The 11,563-nt window shown below is 43.4% G+C and overlaps 1 protein-coding gene across 1 annotated transcript; it reads right to left on the bottom strand.

Moving 5' to 3' along the window:
* Window positions 1-277: 277 nt before the first annotated feature.
* LOC100937203 (small ribosomal subunit protein eS8-like) lies at window positions 278-1,183 on the bottom strand. Its single transcript, XM_054523498.2, has 2 exons — window positions 1,168-1,183; window positions 278-1,014 (listed from the first exon to the last, which is right to left on the bottom strand). Exons 1-2 carry the CDS (start codon window positions 1,181-1,183, stop codon window positions 356-358), a joined length of 675 nt encoding a protein of 224 aa, XP_054379473.2. The 3' UTR covers window positions 278-355.
* Window positions 1,184-11,563: the final 10,380 nt, after the last annotated feature.

Below are 11,563 nucleotides of genomic sequence, written 5' to 3'. Positions count from 1 at the left end.
TAATCAGAATCACCTGTGATTCTTTTGGATTGTGTACAGCTGTACTCCAAGATGCCCTTGAGCTGTGGTGACAGTTGTGCCCTTTGCTGGAGGGAGTCTAGTTCATGGTGACCACAGGGGGAAACCTGGGGTGCCAGAGCCACGGCTTGGAGAAGTCCCTGAGCCTTAAGGGGTAGGGACAGAAGGTCACCGAAGAGATAATAAGTGTAGTAGGGGAACCATTTCTAATAGATCTGCTCTGAGTCACAATTAATTAAGGTGTAGGGGAAAGGGCACCTTCTTTTTTTTTTTTTTTTTTTTTTTGGGAACAAAACAGTAAACACCTTTATTACATGGGTGAAGACAAAACAAGGATTTATTTGCCTTTCCGGGCCTTATTCCTAAGATAGAACTCCAACTCTTTGCCCTCTAGCACATAGCCATCTGCTCGGCCACACTGTCCCGGCCTTGAAGCGATGCATGCAAGAAGCTTGCCCTGCTGGAACTGCTCCTCCAGGAGACTGCTGATTTTGGCATTCTTTTTCCTTTCATCATATTTCTTCTGAATTTTTTTAGATCGTTTTTTGTTTAAAATCTCTTCTTCCTCAGGAGTCAGCTTGGATCCCTTCTTGCGGCCCAGGGGCAGTGCATAGTGGGACTCGTACCACTGTCGGTACGGTGTGCTGTCGATGAGCACGATGCAATTCTTCACCAGGGTCTTGGTACGAACCAGTTCGTTATTAGATGCATTGTAGACAACATCGATGATCCTTGTTTTACGAGTACAACACTCTGAGCCCCAGGAGAAATTCCCCACGTCCAACCTCAGGGCACGGTATTTCTTGTTACCTCCCCGCACACGGACTGTGTGGATGCGGCGGGGGCCAATCTTGGTGCTGGCAGCTGGGTGCCCCAACTCATACTTCCGCTTCTTGTGGTAGGGCTTTCTCTTGCCCCCGGTTTTGCGGCGCTTGTGCCAGTTGTCCCGAGAGATGCCCGTCGCTCGGCGCTGGCTGGAAAGAGCGGAAAGGGCACCTTCTTACCAAATGCCCAGGTGTCATTCTGGGCCCCAAGAAAATAATTTACACAAGTTTCTCACCTGGAGCATTTCTCTGAGAACTGGCATATTGTTTTTGTTCCTTTCATGCCTCCAAAAACAGAAGAGGTTTCTTTAGGTGGCTACTATACCCAAGAACACCGGCATTTTCTTCTTAGGCAAGGACCTCAAATTCAACCATAATACTACTTTAGAGACTAACAAATGTTCATGAACAGTTAAATACAGAAGGAGGTTTTATGATGTGAGGCCATGAGCATGAACTTTGCAAGCAGTAGATCTGAGTTCAGTTTCTAGTTTTCCTGTACATTAGCTTTGTGTCCTTGGACAAATCGCTTGACCTTTCTTAGTCTTTGAGAAATGGGGATGATGAGAATAATAATACCCTTTCTGTTAACTTTACAGGCTACTGTTGTAAGCTAGGAGGTGCTGTGCATTCATTTTAATTATTGTTGGGACAAACTGATATCAGGGCTCTCTGAAAACTGCCTCAGGAGAGAGTCCATTTAGAAGGACTGATGCAAGCCTTATGGACCTACTGACACAGGCAGGCCATGAAGCACAGGGACAGTGAAAAGGGTCAGCATAAATACTTAGGGCCAGGCACAGTGGCTCATGCCAGTAATCCCAGCAATTTGGGAGGCTGAGGCAGGCAGATCACTTGAGGTCAGGAGTCTGAGACTAGCCTGGTCAACATGGTGAAATCCTGTCTCTACTAAAAATACAAAAACAAGCCAGGTGTGGTGGTGTGCTCCTGTAATCTCAGCTACTTGGGAGCCTGAGGCAGGAGAATCCCTTGAATCTGGGAGGCGGATTGCAGTGAGCTGAGATCACACCACTGCACTCAAGCCTGAGCAGCAGAGTGAGACTCCGTCTCAAAAATAAATAAACACATAAATACTTAGCATTTACTATGTGGGAAACATTCTTGATACGGAGGTGGAAAAGTGGGATTGGGGGAAGAAATAGTAGATAGTAGATAGTTAGCCGGGCGCGGTGGCTCACGCCTGTAATCCTAGCACTTTGGGAGGCTGAGGTGGGCAGATCACGAGGTCAGGAGTTCAAGACCAGCCTGGCCAACATGGTGAAACCCCATCTCTACTAATAATACAAAAAATTAGCTGGTCATGGTGGCGGGCGCCTGTCATCCCAGCTACTTGGGAGGCTGAGGCAGGGAATCGTTTGAATCTGGGAGTTGGAGGTTGTAGTCAGCCAAGATCTGCCATTGCACTCTAGCCCGGGCGACAGTGCGAGAATCCGTCTTTAAAAAAAAAAAAATAGATAGTAGAAAGTTTGGCTCCCTGACTGGTCACTTGGAGAAGAAAAATACACTGTAAAAAGTATAACCAATATTAGGTAGTACTGACCAATGCCAAATCAACAGAATAGCCAGGGATTGCTTAGGACTGGTGTGGGAAGGCTTTCAAGAGGGATAAAACATATTTGCTTTGATGGATGGGCAGGATTCAGAAGACTTTTCCAGAAAGAGAACAGTTTGGAGCAAAGGCTCAGAGGCCAGACAGACAAGACCTTTGTGTTACCTATCAAACACTCAGTATATATCCAACATTGTGCTAGCTTCTTTTACATTCTGTTGTCCAATTTAACATATACATAATAGTACAACAAATTAGGCTTTGTTATCCCTATTTTACAAATAAGGAAACCGAAGCTCAGCAAGATTCAGTATTTTCCCAAGGATCCTAATAAAGCAATGGCAGACCCAGGGTTCAAATCCACATTGTCTAACTCCAAGTCCAAAGATTTTTCCAGAATATATGCTGCTTGTTTGGCATAAAGGAAATAGGTCAGTTTGGATGGAATGGAAGGCTTCATGCTGGGACAGTCAGGATGCAGAGAGGTCAGGGGAAACCAGAATACTGAGTGCTAGGCAAGAGGGTTTGGATTGACCAGGAAGCCCTTGGGTGGCTCAAGGTATCTGAGTAATAGAGTGACATAACTGAAGTTTGTCCAGGATTCCCAAGTCTAAGGCTTTGTCAGGACATAAGCTATACCAATTAATAATTAGTTCTGGGCCGGTCATGGTGGCTCACACCTGAAATCCCAGCACTCTGGGAGGCAGAGTGGAGGCTGGTGGATCATTTGAGGTCAGGAGTTTGAGACCAGCCTTGCCAAAATGGCAAAACCCCATCTTCACTAAAGATACAAAAATTAGCGGGGTGTGGTGGCGCACTCCTGTAGTCCCAGCGCATGCCTGTAGTCCCAGCTACTTGGGAGGCTGAGGTGGGAGAATCACTTGAACCCGGGAGACAGAGGTTGCAGTGAGCCGAGATCGCACCACTATACTCCAGCCTGGGTGACAGAGGGAGACTCCGTCTCAAAAAAAAAAAAAAAAAAAAAAAAAAAAATTAGTTCCAAAGGGAGAAAGCTACTACCCTGTCATTTATTCTTGGATGTTTCCTCCTATTGAACTTATTTTTCAGTTTCTCATTTGTGTTATTCTTGGGTACTCTTAAATACTTCTGCAACTTCCAGCACAGAGATAGCATCATATTTCGGTAGTAGACAAAGTGAGAAGGATTTAGATTGGTCCTGGATCCAGTAGTGAACTGCAGAGATGAAAGTACTCACACACAGACTATTTTAGCACCCCAAGTACCACTGAATCTAGCCTTCCATTAAGAGGCTCCTACATTCTTTTCCTAAGCTGAAGGTTTCAATGTAGGTCAATGGTGAAAGACAAATTGTTGGAGGACTAACAGACAATGCTCACTCTTTACATTGTGTGTGGGAATTTCTCTACTGATTCAATAGATGTTTGCTTGGGTGTTAAGCGTGCAACAGCAGTAGCAATTCCTTCTGTCCTCCCATCCCTTTTTTAAACTTCATTTTAAAATGGACATTGATTTCAAAACTTTAAGAAAGTTTATGCGCGATGACGCAGCAATATCACTGTTAGGAATTTATAAGCAAATGTAAAGCAAAGTCTAAAATGTGAATACGCAGCACTCTTATAATACCAAACATTTGGAAACACCTAAGTTTCTAATAATAGGGAATTGGTTGAGTAAGTTATGGTACATCTTATTTAGTGGAATGCTGCACAGCCAATAAGATAACATTGTTGAAGAACATTTTTTTTTTTGAGACAGAGTTTCACTATTTTTGCCCAGGTTAGAGTGCGATGGCGCCATCTTGGCTCGCCGCAACCTCCACCTCCCCGGTTCAAGCGATTCTCCTGCCTCAGCCTCTTGAGTAGCTGGGATTACAGGCGTGCACCACCACGGCCGGCTAATTTTTGTATTTTTAAAAGAGACGAGGTTTCTCCATGTTGGTCAGGCTGGTCTCAAACTCCCGACCTCAGGTGATCCCCCCCGCCTCAGCTTCCCAAAGTGCTGGGATCACAGGTGAAAGCCACCACGCCCAGCCCTGAAGAACACTTAATGATGTAGAAAAATGTTAACATTATGTTAGTCACAGTTTAGGCCATTGTTTGTTCGTTTGTTTGTTTGTTTGTTTATTTATTTTGAGACAGGGTCTTGCTGTTACCCAGGCTGGAGTGCAGCGGCACAATCTCAGCTCACTGCAACCTCCGCCCCCCGGGTTTGAGTGATTCTCCCGCCTCAGCCTCCCGTGTAGCTGGGATTACAAGCGTGTGCCACCATGACCTGGCTAATTTTTGTATTTTTAGTAGAGACTAAGTTTCACCATATTGGCCAGGCTGGTCTCAAACTCCCGACCTCAGGTGATCCACCAGCCTTGGCCTCCCCAAGAGCTGGGATTACAGGCGTGAGCCACTGTGCCCATCCTCATTGTTTAATTTTTAAAAGTATATAACCACTTCACATCCATTATTATAAAAACAGAACATGTGGGCAGGGGGCTCACACCTGTAATCCCAGCACTTTGGAAGGCCAAGGCCGGAGGATAGCTTGAGCTCAAGAGTTCAAGACTAGCCTGGGCAACAAAGTGAGACCTCATCTCTACAAAAAACACAAACATTAGCCAGGTGTGGTGGTGTGTGCCAGTGGTCCCAGCTACATGGGAGGCTGAGGCAGGAGGATCACTTGAGCCCAGGAGGCCGATGCTACAGTGAGACATATATTGCGCCACTGCACTCCAGCCTTGGCAATAGAGCGATACCTTGTCTGAAAAACAAAAAACAAAAAAACACAGGGCTTGGTCTGTGGCTCACATCTGTATTCCTAGCACTTTGGGAGGCTGAGGCCAGCGAGACCAGCTTGGGCAACATGGCAAAAACCCATCTCTACAAAAAATACAAGAAATTAGCCAGGTGTGGTGGTGCACACCTGTAGTCCTAGCTACAGGAGGCTGTGGTGGGAGGATCGTTTGAGCCCAGGAAGTTGAGGCTGCAGTGAGCCGTGATCATGCCACTGCACTCCAGCCTGGGCGAGTGAGACCCTGTCTTAAAACAAAACAAAACAAGAAAACAACGTGTTGGCATGGATACGGAGAAATAGAAACCCTTGTATAATGCTGGTGGAAATGTAAAATGGTGCCTCTGCTGTGGAAAACCGTATGGTGGTTTCTCAGAAAATTAAACATATAATTACCATATGATTCAGCAATTCCACTTCTGAGTGTGTACACAAAAGAACTGAAAGCAGGGACTCGAACAGCTGTTTGTATGCCAATATTCATAGCAGCATACTTCACAGTAGGCAAAAGGTGGAAAAACCTGAATGTCCATTAACAGATGAATGGATAAACAAAATGTGCTAAATACATACAATGGGGTATTGTTTAGCCTTTAAAGGGAATGATCAGATACATGCTACAACATGGATGAACCTTGAAGACATTATGCTAAGTAAAATAAGCCAAACACAAAAGGACAAATATTGTATGATTTCACTTAAATGAGGTATCTAAAATAGTCAAATACATAGATTCAGAAAGTAGAACAGTGGCTACCAGGGATTGGGGGGTGTGGGGTGGAATAGGGAGTCATTGTTTACTGTGTATAGAACTTCTATCTGGGAGGATGAAAAAGTCCTGGAGACAGATATTAGTGATGGTCATACTAACAATGTGGATGTATTTAATGCTACTGAACTGTATACTTAAAAATGGTGAGAAGGGTAAATTTTATGTTATGTATATTTTACCACAATAAAAAAAATTAATTTTTGTTGTTGTTGAGACAGGGTCTCCCAGGCTGGAGTGCAGTGGCACAATCATGGCCCACTGCAGCCTCGACCTCCTGGGCTCAAGTGATCCTCCCATCTCAGTCACTCAAATAGCTGGGACTACAGGTGCATGCCACTACACTCAGCTAATTTTTGTATTTTCTATAAAGACGGGGTTTAGCCATGTTGCCCAGGCTGGTCTTGAACTCCTGGTCTCCACTGGCTCTGGCTTCCTAAAGTGTTGGGATTACAGGCATGAGCCACCACACCATTCCTTAATTTTTATAGTACATTTTAAATTTAATGTAGTACACTGAAGACTATAAAACATTAATGAAAGAAATTGAAGAAGGTGGCTGGGCACAGTGGCTCATGTCTGTAATCCCAGCACATTGGGAGGCTGAGGAGGGTGGATCACTTGAGGTCAGGAGTTCAAGACCATCCTGTCCAACATGGTGAAACCCTGTCTCTACTAAAAATACAAAAATTAGCCAGGCGTGGTGATGTGCACCTGTAATCCCAGCTGCTCGGGAGGGGAGAATTGCTTGAGCCCAGGAGGCAGAGGTTGCAGTGAGCCAAGATCGCACCACTGCACTCCAGCCTGGACGACAGAGCAAGACTCTGTCTCAAAAAAAAATTGAAGAAGACACAAGTAAATGGAAAGATATCCTGTGTTCACAGATTGGAAGAATTAATGTTGTTAAAATGTCCATTTTGGGGCCAGGTGTGGTGGCTCACGCCTGTAATCACAGTACTTTTGGAGGCCGAGGCGGGCAGATCACGAAGTAGGGAGTTCGAGACCAGCCTGGCCAGCGTGGTGAAACCCCGTCTCTACTAAAAATACAAAAAGTTAGCTAGGCATGGTGGCGCGTGCCTGTAGTCCCAGCTACTCAGGAGCCTGAGGCAGGAAAATTGCTTAAACCTGGCAGGCGGAGGTTGCAGTGAGCCGAGATCGCGCCACTGCACTCCATCCTGGGCAACAGAGCAAGACTCCATCTCAAAAAAAAAATAAAGTCCATACTACCCAAGTGATCTACAGATTCAATGTAATCCCTATCAATATTCCAGTGACATTTTTTACAGAAATAGAACAATCCAGAAATTCATATGGAACCACAAAAGACCCTGAATAACCAAAGCAATCTTGAGCAAAAAGAAAAAGCAGGAGGCACACCCTACCACATTTCAAAATCTACTGCAAAGCTATAGTAATCATCCGGGTGAGGTGGCTCACATCTGGAATCTCAACAATTTGGGAGGCTGAGGCAGAAGGATCGCTTGAGGCCAGGAGTTTGAGACCAGCCTGGGCAACACAGAGAGACCTTGTCTCTACCAAAATAAATAAATAAAATAAAATAAAAATTAGCCAGGCATGGTGGCACATGCCTGTGGACCCAGCTACTTGGGAAGCTGAAATGGGAGGATCACTTATGCCTGGGAGGTTGAGGCTACAGTGAGCCATGATTTCGCCACTGCACTCCAGCCTGGTCAAAAGAGTGAGACCCTGTTTTAAAACAAAACAAAACAAACAAACAAAACAGACACATAGACCAATGGAACAGAATAGAGAGCCCAGAAAGAATTCTATACATTTACGGTGAATTGATTTTTATTTATTTATTTACTTACTTACTTATTTTTATACAGATGAGGTCTCGCTATGTTGTTCAGGCTAGTCCTGAACTCCTGGGCTCAAGTGTTCCTGCCTCGGCCTCCCAAAGTGTTGGGATTACAGGCACGGGCCACTGCACCCGGTTCAGTTGATTTTTGACAAAAATGCTAAGAACCACACAATCAGGAAAGGGCAGTCTTTTCAAATAAATGGTGGTGGGAAAACTGAATATCCATATGCAGAAGGATGTAATTAGACCCTCATCTCACACCCTATACAAAAATTAACTCAAAATGGATAAAAGACTTAAACGTAAGACTGGAAACTGTAAAACTACTGGAAAAAAACAGGGGAAAAGCTCTGTGACATGGGTCCGTGCAGTGATTTTTTTGGATATGACCCCAAAAGCACAGGCAACGAAAGCAAAAATGGACAAATTGGATTACGTGAGACTAAAAAGCTTCTGCACAGCAAAGAAAACAATCACCAGAGTGATGAAAGACTGTATTTGCAAGCCACACTTCTGATAAAGGGTTAATATCCAAAACATAAGGAATTTGGCCAGGTGTAGTGGCTCATGGCTGTAATCCCAGCACTTTGAGAGGCCAATGTAGAAGGATTGCTTGAGCCCAGGAGTTTGAGGCTATAGTAAGCCATGATCATGCCACTGCATTCCAGCCTGGGCGACCTTGTTTCTAAAAGAAAAATTAAACAATTTAAACAAATAAATAAAATATAAAGGAATTCAAATAACTCAATAGTAAGAAAACAAATAACTTGATTCAAAAATGGGAAAATAAGCCCCAATAGACATTTCTCAACAGAAGACATACAAATGGCCAACAGGTATATGAAAAAATGTTCAACATCACTAATCATCAGGGAAATGCAAATTGAAACCACAGTGAGATACCACCTCACACCAGTCAGAATGGCCATTATAAAAAAATGAAAGATAATTGTTGGTGAGGATGTAGAAAAGGGAATCTTTGTACACTGTTAGTGGGTATGTAAATTAGTACAACCATTACGGAAAACAGTATGGAGGTTCCTCCTCAGAATTAAAATTAGAACTACCAGCCGGGTGTAGTAGTTGTAATCCCAGCACTTTGGGAGGCCAAGGCAGGAGGATCACCTGAGGTCGGGAGTTCGAGACCAGCCTGACCAACATGGAGAAACCCTGTCTGTACTAAAAATACAAAAATTAGCCAGGTGTGGTGACACTCATCTGTAATCCCAGCTACTCGGGAGGCTGAGGCAGGAGAATTGCTTGAACCTGGGAGGTGGAAGTTGCGGTGAGCCAAGATTACACCATTGCACACCAGCCTGGGCAACAAGAGCAAAAACTCCGTCTCAAAAAAAAAAAAAAAAATTGGAACTACCATATATCTAGCAACCCCACTACTGGGTATACATCCAAAGGATATAAATCAGCATGTTGAAGAGATATCTGCACCCACTTCCCGCCCCTGCCCTGTTCACTGAAGCACTATTCACAATAGCCAAGATATGGAATCAACCAAAGTGTCCATCAAAGGATAAATGGATAAAGAAAACGTGGCATATATACACAATGGAATACTATTCAGCCTTAAAAAAGAAGGAAATCCCATCATTTACAACAACATGGATGAACCTGGATGGCACTATGTTAAGTGAAATAAGCCAAGCACAGAAAGACAAATAACACATGGTCTTACCTGTGTGTGGAGTCTCCATGAACTCTGAAACAGAGAGTAAAATGGTAGCTTCCAGAGGCAGGGGTTGGGGTGATTGGGGAGATGTTGGTCAAAGGACACAAAATTTCAGTTTGACAGGAGAAATAAGTTCAAGAAATCTATCATACATCATGGTGATTATAGTTAATAACAATATATTGTATACTTGAAAATTACTGGCAGGTGCCTGTAGTCCCAGCTCCTCAGGAGGTTGTGCCACCCACCAAAAGATGGTAAGTATGTAAGGTGATAACACCTGTTAAGTAGCTTGATTTAGCCCTTCTGCAATGAATGCAGCAATTAAGACATCATGTTGTACACCATAAATATTATAATTTTTACTTGCCAAATAAATAAATAAAAGTATATATGCAAAAGACTATATGGGAGGCTGGATAGTAGTTTTTTTTTCTTTTTACTTATCGTCTGTGTGTTGGTTTTTAAAATCATTTAAAAATTGTGTTTTGGCAGGGCACGGTGGCTCACGCCTGTAATCCCAGCACTTTGGGAGGCCAAGGTAGGCAGACTGCTTGAGCTCAGGAGTTTGAGACCAGTCTGGGCAATATGGTGAAATCTTGTCTCTACAAAAAATAAAAAATTAGCCAGGTGTGGTGGTGTGTGCCTGTAATCCCAGCTGCTCAAGAGGCTGAGTTTGGAGTTTCACCTGGGCCCAGGGAGGTCGAGGCTGCAAGTGAGCCATGATTGTGCCACTGCGCTCCAGCCTTACAGAGCGAGACCCTGTCTCAAAAAAAAAAAAAAAAAAAAGTCTGTTTTAATTACATTACATGAGAATTACATAAATACATTTGTCTTATAAAAAAATAAAACATTACTGGTAAAATTAAAGTCCTCTTAAATACCTCCCTCAATCCTGTATATCCCTGCATATATATATATATATACCTGAACCCATGAAAATTATATGATTCATTTGTACATATCATTTTAGTAATATTATTTTCAACTTTTTGTTTCTCTCAACGCTATTTATTTTTTCTCTCTTTCTTTCTTTCTTTTTTTTTTTTGAGACAGGGTCTCACTGTGTCACCTAGGCTGGAGTGCAGTGGTGTGATCTTGGCTCAGTGTAACCTCCACTTCAGGGCTCAAGTGATCCTTCTGACTCAGCCTCCCTAGTAGCTGGGACTACAGGTGCATGCCACCATGCCTGGCTAATTTTTGTATTTTTTTTAATAGAGCAGGGTTTCACCATGTTGGCCAGGCTGTTCTCAAAACTCCTGGGCTCAAGCAATCTGCCCACCCAGGCCTCCCAAAGTGCTGAGGTTACAGGCATGAGCCACCGTGCCCGGCCTCAACGCTATTTCTTAGACATGTTTTCATGTCATTATTTTCCACTTTTGTGTTCTCTCTTTTTTTTTTTTTTTTTTGAGACAGAGTCTCGCTCTGTCACCCAACCTGGAGTGCAATGGCATAATCTCATCTCACTACAACCTCCACCTCCCGGGTTCAAGTGATTCTCCTGCCTCAGCCTCCTGAGTAGCTGGGATTACAGGTGCCTGCCACCACGCCCAGCCAATTTTTGTATTCTTAGTAGAGACGAGGTTTCACCATGTTGGCCAGGTTGGTCTCGAACTCCTGACCTCAGGTGATCCACCCGCCTCAGCCTCCCAAAGTGCTAGGATTACAGGCATGAGCCACTGCACCTAGCTTTTGTGTTCTCTTTTTAATTATTATATTCTTTTAAATTATTACATGTTATTCCATAGATAAATACATTGTCGTTTATTTAGCCAGTTTCCTGCTGACGGGTATTTAGGCTGTTTGCAGTTTTCTGCTATTATAAATAATGCTGCATGGACACCATTTGTATTTTTTACATTGATCTGAATAAAGCGTGTTACATTTATATAGAGAAAAAATATTTGTAAATATTTAAAAATATTTGTTTTAATTTGAACTGGAACAAAGGCCATGACTTTAGGTATTAATTCAGCGTGTGTCCCCATCTTTCAAGTGGCCAAGGTTGTCCAAGACACACATAATGCCTTTACATTGTTGATGTGTTAGAACTAAGTGATAACACTTGCCTTCCATCTATTATTTTTTCCCTCACAGAATTCAAAGCAGT

The sequence above is a fragment of the Pongo abelii genome, chromosome 8 (genome assembly GCF_028885655.2).
Source record: "Pongo abelii isolate AG06213 chromosome 8, NHGRI_mPonAbe1-v2.0_pri, whole genome shotgun sequence".
Classification (NCBI taxonomy): Eukaryota; Metazoa; Chordata; class Mammalia; order Primates; family Hominidae; genus Pongo; species Pongo abelii.
The sequence above is the reverse complement of the archived record's forward strand: the minus strand, read 5'-3'. Positions and strand labels throughout refer to the sequence as shown.